At 45.6% G+C, this 17623-nt stretch overlaps 1 protein-coding gene across 3 annotated transcripts in view; it reads left to right on the forward strand.

Annotated features, from left to right (window-relative positions):
* The first annotated feature begins 269 nt into the window (after positions 1–269).
* The window catches only part of LOC147626078 (uncharacterized), a 79253-nt gene continuing 61899 nt past the window's right edge, over positions 270–17623 (forward strand). For 2 of the 3 annotated variants that reach the window (XR_015268771.1, XM_086817642.1), the window contains exons 1-2: positions 271–1523; positions 1694–1853. Coding sequence is in view for 2 of the 3 variants with exons in the window: in XM_086817642.1 (XP_086673768.1) it covers positions 378–1523; positions 1694–1853 (1306 nt within the window). In the remaining variant the exon portion in view is untranslated. Of the gene's footprint in view, positions 1524–1693; positions 1854–17623 lie in introns of all 3 variants that reach the window. The other variant, XM_086817644.1, reaches the window with a different exon arrangement.

Here is a 17623-nt window from a genome sequence, read left to right on the forward strand (position 1 = left end):
CCAGATTCCACATAAGTTGTTCCATGAACATGCTTTCACTGCATAGACGTGCCACAGCACGACACGGTGTGTCATGATTTATGCCCCGCTTTTCCGCCATAAATCCCATGCTTCCCAACACCGTGCCATATAGTGTTTAGGATAAAAAACACTCTTATTCTTTAAAAACTCACAAAATATATTTAATGGAAATGCAAAACAATATTTTTGGTGGCCTATTTTATGTGTGATATTAAATTTCCAGGCCACAAATTTACGTGCCTAAGACAAGGTTTTGGCGCCAAGGCTCCAATTTTGTTCGTTCACGGCTTTCCCCACCAAGGATCTTACTCAGGGATTTGCCTTGTCGAAGAGGTCGCCGAGGATGTGTTCTACACATGGCAGACATTTCTTCACCCACGGCCAAGCTTGAACGAGATGGTTCTATGTCGCGCTGTAGAAGCGTCTCTGCATTTCTGGGTAAGCGATGCGTAGCAGACAATGTGCAGGCCCAAACAGAGGACACTGCGAACTCTGATTTCGACGTTCGTTCCGAGAAGAGGAAAAGCGGACGATCCGCAGGCACAATTGGCAGCAAACATAGAGCTTCCGCAGCACAGGTAAGCATTTTGAAGCTGCTTTCTCGCACTCTTGAAGGGGAAAATCCACCCGTGCAGAGCGTTAGCTATGGCGTACAGGCCCTGGTAACAAGCACAAACGCTGAAGGTTTAAGTGGGGATGAGATTGTTGAAACAAGAGAAGGAAGCCCTAGAAATCCGCCTTCTTGCAGTACTTCTGTTCTCTCTACTAGCCCATGTCAAGGTGGAAGTCTTTTACCTCAAGTTAATTTCAACAGGAAGCCCTCAGAACAGATCAACAAGGAGCAGAATCCGGGAACCAAAGATGGACATTTAATTATCAATAATGTAGCAGATTTAGGCTCTGCCCAGGAGATCTCAGGCATGATCAAAGTAAACAAGCACTCAGAATCACAGAAATCAAAAGTCATGGATGGAGATTGTGCCAAAATCTCTGGGGTCAAACAGGAAGCGAGTCCCCTGGAACTTAGCATTTGCCAGGAGCATGATGGAGATGCTACATTGCAGAATCCCAGCAGTCATATTTCTGTGCATAGCAATGAAGCTTGTCAAGAACAGAGCAAGTGGGAGCTTGCCGCTGGAGATGCCAAAGTGCAGGATTCCACAGAAGGTTCTGTCAAAATGAGAAATGCACAGCAGCAAGCACAGCCCCAATGTGAGACTGCTTGCGATGAGCATCAATTTGTTTCTGCTGGTCCAAAAGGAGTACAACCTCCCCATTGTGAAAGACTTCAGTCTGTATCCACGAGTCCAACAAAGGTACAGCTGCCCCTGACTGCCTGCGAGGAATGTCATGTAGAGTCTGCTAGTTCAAAAGAGGTGCAGCCTCCCCAGCATAAGACCACAGGCCAGGTGCTTCATGGCATAAAGACACTTGGTGCAGTAATTCATGTCTGCCGGTCCAAAAAAGGCCAAGCCCAGTCAGGCATTGTGGATTTTGTCACAGTTTGGTTCTCTATCTGCTCTTGTTATCACTGTGTGTAGAGATATCTTTTGCCAGATCTTCTGTCTTATATCTGCCAATATTTTACTATTCATTTTGTTTTTAGCACAGTTAGTTTCGGCTTGTAGCTATCATTCTGTGTAGAGCTGAGCTGATATGGGTTCACTTACAGGTTCAGAAGAAGAAGCAAGGATGCGTGGAGGAAAAGCCATTAACTTTCAGTTCAGCAAACAGAAGGAATCAGAAGAAGGATGAGGTTGAAATACACACAAGCTCAAGAATCAAGAAGCTGTTTATTGAAGGGGTAGAAGACACCAATGTACCGACCATGGGTAACTCTTTCCCACTGTGATTTCTGAAGCTGCACTTTGTTATCTTTTGTGCTGGATCTAATGGTGATAGGTGGCTACAATAATATCAGGGCTAGGCATTGTGAAAGAGTTGTGGTGGTAATTAGTTATGAGATTGTTATGTGTGTCCTGCACTTGGATGCATGATTGTACAACTAAGAGTTGTCGTAATTAGTTATGAGATTGTCATGTGCATCCTGCACTTGGATGCCACATGGACACAATTGTACAGGTAAAAGTGCAGACTTGAGGTGGGACACCAAGCATTTTGTGAGCCCTTGTCCAGGGACAAATTGCTCGTTTACCACCAACAGTGGCCAGTTGTGTGGTGCATATGTCCCGCACCATCTTGATGTGGTGCCCATCCGCTAGCACCTTCTTTCTAATTCACGGACATAATGAAATGATGTACAAGCTACCTAGAAACTTATTACATGCATGCATAGGTAGTTGTACTCGGGTGTTGCAAGTCTCGTTGATGGGCAAAGCTCTCCACACGACCTTGCATTGGTTGTGAAAGAAGGTGAAGATGACCATCCAAAAGCATTTGCTTAGAGTTGTTTCAGTAGCAAGGTGGCATCCCACCATGAGGTTTTTACAACTCCATAGCCATTAAACAGAAGAGCTCACAGACACCATAACAAAATTGAATTTATGCAAGAAGGATAATTTTCAATAAAAAGCCACTCATCAAAAGAGATGGTCGACAAGATTTTTCCTTAAGTCTTCTGGGCACAAGAGAAGATAAACTCTCTAAGAAAGATTGAGATAATATTTTGGTAGTTAAGTGTTCTCTCCCTAGATCGTAACCAAGCTCCTCTCGTGTTACGTAGCCTATAGCGGCTACGTATGGGAGGCCCGACTGGCTTCGAGGACATCCACCGAAGCGTGGATGGCAAGCAAGCTGGGGTTCAAGGGTGAGGGCGTCCAGGACAAAGTTATGTGGGCGGCCGGCCATGTGTGGACAGGCGGGCCTCTATATATGCCGGTGGTGGGAAGGATTCCCCATTACCTCTAAGGTGGTGATCCAAGGCTTCCCTCCTTTGCGTGCACGACTACATTGGAGTGGGCCCGGCCCCCGATCACACACGAACCCCAGCGAACGAGATGAGGCTCTGATACCAATGACGCAGCATGGTTTTTGAACCATCCATTTCTTATCTTATCTTTGAGAATCGAGTGGGTGAGGAACGACTTTGTGGAGGAGGAGAGTTGGAGCGTGTACAACAGCGCCGTGCGCAAGCCACCACCACCACTGGTGGAAAGTTCTTCTCGAAAAACACAAGCAGCAAGAGTAGCAAGGAGAACAACAATGCCACCACAGAGCGTGAATGGTAGCAACGCCTCAAAGCCTTGTGCGAGGAGAAATACTAGCTCTCATCTCTCTCATTCACTTGAGCAGTCGATCAAGCTCACAGTCGCAAGGATCTCTCTCTCTCTCTCTCTCTCTCTCTCTCTCTCTCTCTCTCTTGCGTGAGCGCAACACAAGAGCAAGGAGTCTCTCTCTCTCTCTCTCTCTCTCTCTCTCTCTCTCTCTCTCTCTCTCTCTCTCTCTCTCTCTGCGTAAGTGCAACACAAGCAGACCTTTTCTTCCAAGTACATTACCCTCTCCAAGCAGTAGCGGTGTAGCAGTATGTTCTTGCCGAAATGAGTTTAGATGACATTGAGGCAAAGAGATTGTTGCAATTTGAACCTAAATAGGCAATGATCTTCAGGTCCATTAGCCGTGCAAAGAGCGTGATGATACTATCAAAAGCCTTGCCCATAAGAGCATAATACAGTCCATTGCCTTAGGAAGAGAGACAAGTTGTCTTGAGCATTTCTCCCATCATTTAGGCTCACTCCACTAGTCAGGCCAGCAGCCACCATTGGTTGGGAGAAACCAACTGTGTGGAAAGGAGATGGTTGCGCCATTTGTGGTGTGAGGAGCTTGGAGTTTGAGGAGTTGCATAGAGATATCCATCGTTCTCTTTCTCTCTCCCTTGACATTGCATCGACCACGCCGTAGTGCGCTAGTCGTTTCTTCGAGTAGCCTCGTTGTAGTACGCAGGATATTGCTTCCGATGCCATAGTGCATCGACTGTCGGCACATTGACACCGACATAGACGAGATATCATCTCCAGCGGCGGTGGGCACACTACGGAACTCGGGTAGCTAGTTCCAATTTCTTCTCTCCTATGATTTATTTATTTATTTATCTACAAATAAAAAAAGTAAAAATAAAATTGAAAAATCTGATTCTAGCATGGCTAGTGGTGGTAGTTCGTTGCCGTTAGGTGGATTAGGAGGGTTTTCTCAAATGTTATCCTCCATGTCCGGCTTGTCCCAGGCCGAGCTGACTGTATTTGTCAGGCGGTGATTGCTCGCCAGACTGAGATAACGCGATCTTCTTTGGGCTCGCGAGGGACTGGGGATATTGCCATTGATGTAGCTCCTAATGTTTTCCTGTCCGTAGATGGCTCCGTAGGTCCGTCCGCAGCGACGAACAACATAGAGTTAGTGGATGATCAACCCTTGCAAGTTGACGACACTAACGAGAATTACTCCGAAGACGATCTTCTTGATGATGAAGACGCTTATGGAGATGATACTCGATTCAGAGATGTGGAGTTAGAGGCCAAGATGGATATCTCGAGAGGGTCCTTAGCCCAGTTGTTTGCAAAGACCAGCGCATTGGAGAGAAACCAAAGTGAGATCTTGTCTGTGCTTAGGAGTATTCATGACCGTTTGGATGCTAGTTCTGCGACTCCTACAGGGAGCGTTGTTGCGCTGAGATCTGCACATAGGAGAGTGCATTTTCCTCTTGTAAAGGATGTAGTGTCACGAGTAGGATCGCGGGCTGGAGTGCTTGCGAAGCAGTCCATAGTGACTGCTAATCTCCTCAAGGACCTCAAGCTACGGAGCTTTAGAGGAGAGGAGAAAGAATGCTACAAAGACTCGGTGAACATCTTTTTGCAGAAGTGGTCGGATATCCACAACTTCAGGCAAGCACCAGAGGAGGTGAGGTCCGTACAGGCAAGCCTGTTCGTTGATCGTCAAAGCGTACAAATGGTGGATGAGTTTGGCCGATAGTGCCAGATGTCCGAGGACCTTGGTAGAGTTCAAAACGATGTTTCAAAAAGAGTTTTTGCCTATGAATGACTTGTAGAGGTCCTGGTATGATTGGGATAAATGCTCGATGCAGGGCATCTCCCTCACACAATACATCTTCAACTATAGTGAGATTTTGTTGAAATTAAAGAAAATCGACAAATTGCAGACTTTACGCGGATTCATGAGAGGCTTACATTCAGAATATGAGGCTTTTGTAGAGCCTAAGCAGTCGACAGATTTCGGTGAGGCCATAAAGTATGCGTAGATTTACAACGACATTTTACGTTGCTCTAAATCTGGGCTTAGTAAGACAACTGAGAGTAAAGAGGGTTCCAGTTTTAAGAGGAAATTCTTTTGGGGAGATAGGAGGCAAGGGGGCCAGAGTGAGTAGCAGAGAAGGCAGAGGGGACGCTGGGTGAAGGAACCGCATCGTTTTGGAGAGAAAAATCAATCTAAATCCACTACGAAGGAACAATATGAAAAAGCTTGAAAGGAAATTCTATGCTTTAACTGTTTCGAGGTTGGACATAGCAAGATAGTATGTCCAAAGCTGGAAGCTGGAGGTAGTTCCAGCAATGCCAAGAAGGATGGTAAATCCTCTTGGCAGTTGCATACTATCCAAAGTTCAAAGAGAGAATTGTTGGACATACGGATAGTACCCATGTTTGTTGCGTTACCCAGGCGATGTGGCAGCCATAAGTGAGACCACATGATTTGGTCCACTTGTATAGCAGGTTAGGTGGTTGTAGAGTCACCGTCATGATTGACGATGAAGCTACTCACAACAACTATGCGTTAGTTAAGAAGTTGTGATTACTAGAGACTAAGAGCGACCATAAGTACATTGCATCATTGGCTAATGGTCACAATAAGACTGTTTGGAACATAGTGGTCTTGGGGATACCTTTAGCTATGCAGGGCTATGAGGCCAGTTTGGATTTTCAGGTCATGCACTTGGCCACAGCCGTTATATACCTAGGCAGGGAGTGGTTGTATAACCTCGGCTACCTTGAGTCGTAGCTATCAGAACAACAGTCTAGAATTTGTGCATGAGGAGAGGCTACAGGGTGAGCAGGAGGTTCCAGTTGCACCCATGATTTCGTCCCTAGAGTTATGCTGTGCCATCGATATCGACGACATACAGCAGGTATACGTTTGTACTCTCTTGCATCAGTTTGTTTCCATAGATGAAATAAATGTGGTTGGTAAAGTTTTCATAGTTGAAACTAATTTAAGTTATGATAACTTAAATGGCCTTGGTCGAGACCATTGTTTTTCAAAACCCGTTTTGTCTTTTTTTGAATAAAACTAATACTAAGGCTAAAACCGAGACAATAAAACAAAAGTACGCAGTCACTTTAAGTGATTTATTGCGAGAGTTTAGTAGAGACATGTTTCCTGATGATCTCCCAGATGGTGTTCCATTGTCTAGGGAGCTTGACCATGGCATTAATGTGCTACCAGGATCAAAACCTATAAGCAAACCTACTTACAGGTTAAGCCACTCTGAGGTAAAGGATGTGGAACGACAGTTAGCCGAGTATGTGAAGAAAGACAGGTCCATGTGGATGTGTGTAGACTATCGTGCTCTTAATCAGATAACGATTAAAAATAAGTATCCGATGTCCCGCATTGACGAGTTGTTGTTTGATCAACTCAATGGTGCGAAGTATTTTTCTAAGATTGATCTTAGATCAGGGTATCACCAAGTTAAAATTAGGGAGCAAGATGTTTCCAAGACCGCGTTTAGGACTCGTTTTGGACATTACGAGTTTCTAGTCATGTCATTCGGCTTGATGAATGCTCCAGCGACATTTATGACGTTGATGGATAAGGTTTTACGTCCATATTTGGAAAAATTTGTAGTAGTTTTCCTTGACGACTTACGTATATATAATAAGTTGAAAGAAAAACACTTATAGCATTTGCGTTCAGTGTTCAAACTTCTTAGGAAAAATAAGCTATTTGGGAAGAAATCCAAATGCGATTTTTTTGCCAAGGAAATCCACTATTTAGGCCATATTGTCTTTGCGGAAGGTACGCGGATGGATCTTGACAAGGTAGAGGCCGTTGTTGTGAGATGGCTTGAACCTAGAAATCTCGAGAAACTGCAGATTTTAGTAGGTATGTTAGGGTTCTACCGACAATACTTCTCTGCTACACAGAGCACATCAGCGTTTTATCTTCAATTCATGGGGACAGCAGCCCTCTCTGCTACATAGAGCACACCAACGTTTAGCTTCAGTTCATGGAGACAACTGTCCACTCTGCTACACAGTGTACACTAGCGTTTTATCTTCAGTTCATGGGGACAGTAGCCCTCTGCTACATAGAGTACATCATCGTTTCTCTTCTACAGTTTACCTTGGGACATCAGTCTACTCTTTGCTATAGTACATCATCGTTTTTCTTCTACAGTTTACCTTGGGACAGCAGCCCTCTGCTCACCATCTCACATCATCGAGACGGCAGTCCTCTCTGCTTATCTTCACCATCGACACCACTCGGGATGGCAGTCCTCTCTGCTCCTCACCTCTCACTCAAGTATTGGAGCATCCTTATCACTAGAGCTTGCAGCACTATACCACTTGGGATGGTTGTCACGATTGTGACTAACTCTCTTAATCTCTCCTTAATTACTTCTTAATCCCTTATTAATTGAAAGGACACTTGTGAAGGGTCACACCCTTACACATGGGTCACTATCAAAGGACATGTCTATTCATTAAAAGACACACCCCTAAGTCCAAAGGACATAACCATTGATTCAAGAGCCACACCCCTTCCCAGGGATGTGTCTCTTCACGTGTACCCTTTCGGCCTCTATTTAAGAAAGGCCCGTGTCTCAATGCAAACAACTCAGTCTTTTCTTGCAGTATTTGTCTTATGTTCATTAATTGAGTCTTAATCATGTTAATAAATCTATAAAAGCTTTACAGTGGTATCAGAGCAAACTTTTTCCGCCTTGTGACATGCCCAAACCCTAACCCTAACCCTAAAATCAGTCCTAATCCTAACCCTAAAATCAGCCCGCCCAAACCCTAAAATTGGGTGTAGCAAGTGTTGAATGGAAGAGCAGGCCAGCCCCCAACTCCGAATTTTTCCTGATTAAGTTTGGGCCAGCCATATGTAGGACACTCTTGAATAAAGGAGACAAAAACAAAAAAAGCCTTCAATCAGGAGGCTTACCTCTTGAGGCGGCACCCCTACATGAACAGGCACCCCTCCCAAGAGAGCAGTCGCACCCCTTCGTGGAAGATTTCCCAATCGGCTACCGACAAAGAGTGCATGACGACTTGTTGATTTTTTTAAATTAAAAAAAATAACAAACACCCCTCATAACCCCATTCAAAGGTTATGACCCTACGGGTCTAATTGCCACGTCTATACACGCACACAAAAAAAAAACAACCAAAACTCACCTTACGGGTCCTTGCGAAATGGTGCCATCTATTGGTTGTTTTCAGCCTGCGATTGCCGCCACCCTGTATACGTCTCCAGCATGCCGGATTGCTGCCGCCTCTCTTCATTGAACTCGGCCTTCTTCATTGTTTGTTGCCTGCTATCTACTCCAGTGCCTGGACCAACCACTTGCAGTTGTGGATTTCTGTCGGCTTGCGGGCCACCCTATCCTTGGTGCTTCTTCTCCTACAGCAACAACATTCATTATGGCAATCTACTTCAGGTGTGATTTTTCCATTTTCTTGGGCATAAAAATCTCACATAACGTGGAGTATTAACATATCATAAATCCACCATTTCATTCTTTTGTAGGCTCTCCACTCCTTCGGGGCCAATATCACTTTTTACGGGTTCAAGAGCACCTCTCAGATCACGTGGACACACATTACCCTCTTCTCCGACGGCTTATGGCAGAGAAAACCTATGATTACAGTTATTTACAAGATACACCCTCTTAGTCCATAGTGCCCTCTCCTACCTGCGTTTCTCCACCGGTCTCAGCCCCTGTTCCAGTGAGTGTGCCCCCTTTTTCTAGCCCACTCATTACCGTATTCAGATAGCCACACCGACTTCTCACCTCCGAGAATTCGACATGTGGGTGATCCGTGTTCGTACTTCTGCAGAGGATCTGGATCATTATTGTTTTATACTGAGGCGGCATCCTTATCTGGGCGCTATCCTCCCCGAGTGTAGCATCATTTTTCACGAATATTGCACCTATTCTGAGAACGTTTATCCATCTTCATTCACGATGCGTCCCTCTACACCAGAATATACACCCTTGACACCAGTAGCTGCCTCTATCCGTGTACCTTCTTCTTTAGTAGCAGACTCTCGTGCGAGCCCAGTCCCAGAGGATCGCCCTTACTATACTGGATGGTCTATAGCCACTTCACTAGTACGTAGCCTCTCCTCTCGGGATTTCCAGATGCCGCACCCTCCAGCCGATGGTTCTTACTAGAGCCGAGCGGCGTCATCAACAGCAAAAATCCCCAGAGCCTCGTCACCCTGAAGCCTCTACATCAACATCTTCTCTCATGGCAGAACCTGTTGACATACTAGCCCCTCCGAAATGGCAGCCAGCTTTGCAGCAACTTCAGTAGCAGTTCCAACAGCAACTCCAGGAGTCTATGGCATCCTTGGCTTCGTAGATCCAGTAGCTCCACACGGATCGCCACTCCTACACGAGTTCCGTACCAGCAGAGCAGATGTTTCAGCAACAGTACTAGCAAACGCAGACGTCATTCCTTCCGAGATAGAAGGCGACGACCTTAAAACTCTTTATCGTCTTTTACAAGCCAATAAAACAAAGAAATTGGAAATTAAACCCCCTGACTCTTATGGTGGTCAGCGCAATAAGCGTATCTTAGACCAATGGCTCTACAAACTGTGGTTATACTTTGAAACCATGACCATTTCTGATTCCAAAAAGGTGATTTTTGCGGTATTCCTCCTCAAAGACACTGCTTTATTGTGGTGGCAAGGACGACAGCACGCCAGAAAATTGGTTACAACGTGGGGAAAATTCGAGCGGGTCCTCTATAAGCAGTTCATACCTGCCAATGCGGATTTCCAAGCCCGTAATCGCTTACGCCATTTGGACCAAATTGGTTCCTTGGTCTTTTATATCTCCTAGTTCACCAACTTGATACTGGAGATTGACTCTTTGTCCCTAGCGGACGAACTTCATGCCTTCGTTGAAGGTCTTAACCCCACACTGCATGCCGATGTTCAGAAATATAACCTTGTTGATCTTGCCGATGCCATACGATACGCCGAGCGCGTTGCAGACATTAATTCTCGAAATTCAGCCTCTTCCGGTCGAGCTAATGCCTTTCAGAAAGCCAGTGGATCTTGTATAACCCGAGATAGTTCAGAGAATCTTCTGGCACTTCTACCTCTCGGCCTAATCTTCAATGGAATAATTCTCAACACCCTCACTGATCAGAAGGATCGTCCTCTTTTGGTCCCGACGTTCTCAATCCTTCCAACCACGCAATTCGGATCGTGGACGGGACCAAGGACGTGACCAATCTCGCAATCCTCGTCCTTCCACTGTTCCTTCTGGACGGGATCAACAAAAGACAGGATTGTGCATAATTTGTAATGGACCTCATCGTTGGTTTGAGTGTCCCAAAAGACGAACCCATCGACAGAATTCTAATGCTGAACCCTCCACTTCCGAGGAGAAACCCCTAGTTGCTGACAAAGGAAAGCATGCAGTTAATCACCATGCTATTGCACATGCTTCAGTGATTACCGCTACTGTCACAGCACAAGCTGTCTCTTCACCGTTGCCCCAGCGGTCTACTCAGGTTTTGGTTCTTCAAGGTTCTATTTCCAGTCACCCTAGCTCATTGACAGTGGGTGTTCTCATAACTTTGTGGGAACCACCTTGACTCAGAGATTGAAGAGTTGGACTTCTGAAAGTGCTGTTATTTATGAAGTAGAGCTTGCCGATGGTTCCACATCCTTGTGTAACACCGTTGCCAAACACCTCTCCTTTCGAATTCAGCACTATCGTGACAAATTGGATTTCGAAGTCATGAATTTGGCACATTATGATATGATCCTTGGTCAAGAATGGTTGTATCAATACGATCCCCTGATTAGTTGCCGGAACCATTTCATACAATTTGCTCAAAATGATATGCTTGTGGCACTCGAAGGAATCAGAGACCAACCTTCTACACCAACCCTTTCATCTCTTCAAGTGAAACGGTGGGTTTACAAGAGTGGTTGTTCCTCAGCACTTTTAATGGTCTATTCAGCCAACAATCCTCCCGAGGACATAGATACGAAGGTGATGTACCTTAGGTAACCTTTATTTGCTCTATACTTGGATCTTTTTCCTGAGGAGCTTCTTGCAGTTCTCCCACCTCAGCGACTAGTCGACCATGCTATTGATATCCTTCCTGGCAGTGCTCCACCTACTCGTGCTCCATATCGAGTTTCTTTTACAGAATCTTAGGAGATACAGCGACAACTTACTGAACTTTTGGAGAAAGGACATATTCGACCAAGCAAAAGCCCTTTTGGAGCTCCAGTACTTTTAGTAAAAAAGAAGGATAAGTCTATGCGCCTTTGCATCGACTATCGTGCCCTTAATAAGTTGACCATCAAGAATAAGTATCCTCTTCCGCGCATTGATGAATTGTTTGATCAATTGCTCCATGCAAAGGTCTTCTCCAAAATTGATCTTAAGTCTAGATATCATTAGATTTGTATTCGCGAAGGTGATGAATATAAGACAGCTTTTCGCACAAAATATGGTCATTACGAGTACCTAGTCATGCCATTCGGGTTAACCAATGCCCCTGCAACATTTATGAGTCCGATGAATGATCTTTTTCGTCCTTTTTTGGACAAGTTCGTCGTTATCTATCTTGACGACATCCTGGTGTTCAGTTGTAATATGGAAGAACACAAGGCACATCTTAAGATTGTTTTCCATGTGCTTCTCGTGACAATGCTCTTTATATTAATCTAGGCAAAAGTGAATTCTTCAAGACATCCTTGGAGTACCTTGGACATATTGTTTCAGCAGACGGTATTTTCGTGGATCCAAAGAAAATATAGATTATTGTCAATTGGTCAACTCCCACAAACATCCATGATGTTCGTGCTTTCTTGGACTTGCCAACTTCTATCACACAAAGGTTCATCGATTTTCCAAAATAGCTGCTCCTCTCACAGAACTTCTAAAGTCCGCTCTTGCATTTAAGTGGACTGAAGCCGCAACACAAGCTTTTGAAAATTTAAAGACAGCTTTGACAACAACTCCTGTCATGGCTATTCCCGACCCTACTCTCTCCTTTGATGTTTACACGGATGCTTTTGATGTTGCCACTGGTGCAGTCTTGATGCAACAAGGACGTGCTATTGCATTTGACAGTCATAAGCACTCTGCAATTCAAGTAAGATACCCGGTATATGACAAGGAATTTTTGGCTATTGTTCATGCCTATCGTGCATGGAAACATTATCTCCTTGGTGCAGATTCAGTGGTGAAAACAGATCATCATTCTTTGAAATATATCTTATGAATGCTAGGCAAGCGCATTGGGTCGAATTCTTAGCCAATTTTCATATGACAATTGAGTATGTTCCTGGTCTTACCAATGTGGTTGCGGATGCCCTCAGTCGCATGCTGCCTGGTTATTTCTACAGTTGAAATGGATATACCTCAAAGTTTCAAGGACCGCTATTCAAAGGATTGTGATTTTGGAAATGCATTTCGAATTCTCAATTCTCAGAATGCAACTCCTTCCGACTTGAAGATTTATGGAGCATATACAATAGTGGATGGTTTATTATATTATCAGGATCGTATTTGTGTACCTCATGACAGGTCACTTATGTTGCACACCCAGGCATCAACAAGATATATCGTCTTTTGACAGCCACATACTATTGGCCTCAAATGAAGCAAGATGTTATTAAGTTTGTTACAGCATGTCTCTCGTGCCAATGTATGAAAGCTAGCAGACAAGTTTCAGCTGGTCTTCTTCAACCACCTCCAGTTCCCAATGAACGCTGGGAAAGTATTAGTTTGGATTTTATCACTTCATTGCCACGTTCTTCTAAAGGCAATACACAGATTCTTGTGGTGGTTGACAGATTTTCTAAAATGGCACATTTCATTCCGTGCAAGAAAGCAGCCCAGGCTTCAGATATTGCAGTACTGTTCATACAATATATCTTCAAACTTCATGGATTGCCAAAATCTATAGTTTCTAATCGAGGTCCAAAGTTTACAGGACATTTTTGGACTTCGATATTCAAGTCTCTTGGTACAAATTTACTCTTTAGCTCTGCTTATCATCCACAGACAGATGGACAAACGGAACGAGTCATTCAGATTCTGGAAGAAATGCTGCGTCATTATGTTCAGTCTCGATTAGCTTCATGGGAAGAATATTTACTTTGGTGGAATTTGCTTATAATAATTCTTATCATTCAGCTATTGGAATGACACCTTTTTAAGCAACTTATGGCCATACTCCCCTTATTCCTGCCAACTTTGTTCTTCAACATAAAGTGGCTTTAGCAGACCAACTCATTCATGAAATGCAAGATATTCTATTACAGATTAAGGATAAGATGGTCAGCGTCCAAGAGCAATATTAGCGCACAGCTAATAAGCATCGCGTCCATTGAGTTTCAAGAAGGAGACTTGGTATTATTATATATTGTCCCTCAGTGAAATCAGTCTTTCCAAAGCCTCGCCGAAGATATTATGGACCCTTTCGTATTATTAAGAAGAACTCATCTCTCAGTTATAAGTTGGAGTTACCGCCTTCTTGGAGTAGAATTCATCCAACTTTCCATATTTCTTGGCTCAAGAAGTTTGTGGACGGTGATTTTCCAGTTTTAGATATTTTGGATTATGTTCTGGAAATCGAAGATGAACACATACTCTTAATTCTAGAGACAATTCTTGATGTCAGACAGAAAGAAACACGACATAAGCTTACTACAGAATTTTTGGTTAAATGGAGAGATCTTGATGATTCCGACTCTACTTGGTAAAGTGATGAAGACTTATAGGAATATCTAGAACTTCTTCGGGAATTCTTTCAAAGACAACCATCTCTTCTTAGCCGGAGTCTTATTTTAAGTGGGAGGGAATGTCACGATTGTGACTAACTCTCTTAATCCCTCCTTGATTACTCCTTAATTCCTAACTGAAAGGACACGTGTGAAGGGTCACACCCTTACACATGGGTCACTATCAAAGGACATGTCTATTCATTAAAAGACACATCCCTAAGTCCAAAGGACATAACCATTGATTCAGGAGCCACACTCCTTCCCAGGGATGTGTCTCTTCACTTGTACCCTTTTGGCCTCTATTTAAGAGAGGCCCCTGTCTCAATGCAAACAACTCAATCTTTTCCTGCTTTGTCTTATGTTCATTAATTAAGTCTTAATCATGTTAATAAAGCTATAAAAGCTTACAACGGTAGCCCTCTCTGTTTCTCATCACCACTCAAGTATTGCAGCACCCTCTTCACCAGAGCCTATGCCACTCGGACGGCAGCCCTCTCTACTCTTCATCATCCCTCAGGTACTGCAGCACCCTTGTCACTAGTGCTTGCACCACTTCACCTTCCGTTGCCCACTACCACCTTGGAGTGCCTCTTGCATCCACCGACTCGAGCCTTCGACACCGACCACCTCACGGAGTGCCTTTCCCTCACATCGATGCGAGCCTTTGTCACCGATCTTGCTTCAGCTGAAACATCATCTTTGCTTTTGCATTGGTATTCTACTGAGAGTCACCTCACATCAGAGGGCCTCTTGAACATATTTTCACTCACCATCATATATACACTCGCTCACCTATTTCATGATGTGTTGTTTTGCTCTGATCTCTCATACATTTGGTCCTTTCGTCCTTTTGTTCTCACAGTTACAACACCGGTGGTGTAGTCCTAGCCACCGCCATGAGGAGCAAATGGAAGAAGTTGAACCAATTTCGAATTTCTAAGACCTTGGAGTATGTCCCGTTGGCTATTGGGGATCTTTTTGAACATCTTGGATTCAAGGTCGTGTCTTTGGATCATATGGATGTTATTCTAGGCCACCATTGTTGAATGATCCATGCAAGTGTGGTCTACCACAAGGAGCATAGGTTGACTTTCTTGAATACTTTCGACCAGCACTTAGGGAAACCTTACCATCTCACATACGCCATGCCGCAGTTGTATCTGCCGCTTCAAATGAAGCGGGCGATATGCAACAGTGCTTAGGCATGTATGGTATATGTCCGGGCTATGTAGTTGGTTGTTTCACGATTTAGAGGATTTTGCTACAAATAGGCAGCGGATGGACGAGCATGGTCATTTGTTCAATATTGATTTGCCCAAGGTGTTCCCTCTGTCTCGGCTGGAGGACCACTGTATTAATATCATTCCGATGCAAAGCCTCTGTCTCATACCCCATACCAGATGAGCCATCTTAAGTTGACAGAGCTTATGCAGCAATTGGAGGAAGTGATGGCCAAAGGGTTGGTCCTTCAGAGCTCCTCACCTTTTTGAGCTCTGGTCCTCTATGTGTGGCTACTGGCAGGCGTTCAACAAGTTCATTGTCAAAAATGAGTTTCCGCTGCCCCACTTTGATGACTTGTTGGATCAGCTTGCACGGGCGAAGTTGTTTAGCAAGCTGTAGGGAGAGATTGTTTTCGCATGATGAGCTGCTAGGGTTAGGGCTAGCTTTGCAAGGCCCTAACATTTGGTATCAAAGTAGCTTGGTTATGACCAAGGGAGATGCCACAGCAATGTAGTCGCACACGAGAGGAGGGAAGTCGTGGATCGCCACCCAGGCTGAGAGGTAATGGGGAATCCTCCCCACCGCCGAGCATGTATAGGGGATTGCCTGCCCACACATGCCCGATTGCCCATGGAACTCCGTCTTGGGCGCCTTCACCCCTGAACCTAGCTTGCTCGTCGTCTACGCTCCAGTGGACGGTTTCAGAGCTGGTTGGGCCTCGCGTACGTAGCCGCTACGGGCTACGTAACATTACTCCCGCCTTAAGAAGAGTTTACACCAGGCAGCGCTCGAAGGCTTTTGATTACTCCTTCACACGGCTTTTTGGAGCAGAGGGCCCCCATGAGCCAGCACCCATCAGAGTGCATGTAGTGATACCTCCGACCCGCGGGGAGGAGGCACTTGATTCAACAGTGGCCTTCTCATTCCCTCTCTATGGCCCATGCGACCGAGAGTGGACTCTGGAGCTCGCTCTTAGCACTTTGAAGACTCAGGCAGTTGAGTTTTCTCATCATGTGAGCGATCTGGAGGTGACAGATGTGATAGGCCGACTATGGGAGTTGGCTCATTTTTTTATTGATCCCGGGAGTGTGGACGCCTCAGGGATTTGACATTTGGTCGTTTGCATAGTGGCAGACTTAGCACGGAACCCTGGATATGTATGCATACACGAGGGTGCTCTGTTTGAGTGGGAGGCAGTCGCCATGGGACATAGCCACTGGCGCCTGATCCGAGATTCTTGCAGCACACCAGGTGGGCAGATTCGTAGCCGCTCGAATGGGGACTATTCTCCATCCAAGCCGCTTGCGAAGGCCCGCCGTACGGCTGAGACAGCATCCACCTCAGCAGGTCATCCATGAGGATCATCTCATGGAATGTACAGGGCCTTGGCGGTGCACATTATATACGTTATCGTGGATGCTTGAGGCAGGAGCTGCAGAGATGCCTGGTTGGGGGCAGTATTGATATTTTGATGATGCAGGAGCACCATTTGGGTGAGAGCAGGATCCGGAGATATGGTTCGGTGATGCCTGGTAGATGGGACACCTTTTGGTCTGCAGGGTTTGGCCCCTTGGGTGGGCAGGGAGGAGTATGTATGGTCATTGCGGATGTATGGCGGCAGGCCATTGTGGATCGCGGGATCATTGTGCTTGGTAGAGCACAGTATGTCATTCTGAGGACGCATGATGAGCTCTTTGGCGTGCTCAATGTCTATGCGCCCAACCATGCTAGTGCCAGAGCAGAGTTCTGGACCCAAGTTACGGATGCATTGCCAGAGGCCGCACATTGGTGTGTCGGGGGGGACTTCAACATGCTTGAGGACCCGGCCGATAGGGTGGGAGGCAGTCATGTTACAGTGCACGGTACGGAGCTTGCAGCTTGGGAGCGATTGTGCATGACACTGAGGATCACTGATGCATGGCAGCATGAGGCCTTCCCCCGCTCTCAGGACAGTCTTAGTTTCTCTCGGTCGGATCGCCGGCAGGGAGGGACTAATCTATCACGGATTGACCGCTTTTATGTGGGAGACAGGTTAGGGGAGCGAGGGGGCTCTGTTGGCATTCTCGCAGGCACCTCTTTTTCAAACCATGCGCCAGTTATTTTGACACTTGAGGAGAGGACACGGGAGACCAGCTTGCAGTTGAGGATCCCAGAGAGGGTACTTACCGATCCTAGTCTCGCTGAGGACATTGAGAGGATATGGCATGATAGTCAGAGCTCTGACCAGGATGCAGCAGGCCAGTGTGCCCATGGACTCATCGAGCTCAGCTCTTTTTTGCACGTTGCAGCCTTGACACGGCTGGGAGAGGCTCGCGAGCGGGAGCGTCGGCTGAGACGTAGCCTTGCTTCGCTTCAGCGCCTTTAGGAGCAGCAGCCTACATGTGAGTGGGTGGCATCCCAGCTGAGTCACGCACGCCAGGAG

The sequence above is a fragment of the Cibotium barometz genome, chromosome 23, assembly GCF_041138505.1.
Source record: "Cibotium barometz isolate CiBa-2024 chromosome 23, ASM4113850v1, whole genome shotgun sequence".
Classification (NCBI taxonomy): Eukaryota; Viridiplantae; Streptophyta; class Polypodiopsida; order Cyatheales; family Cibotiaceae; genus Cibotium; species Cibotium barometz.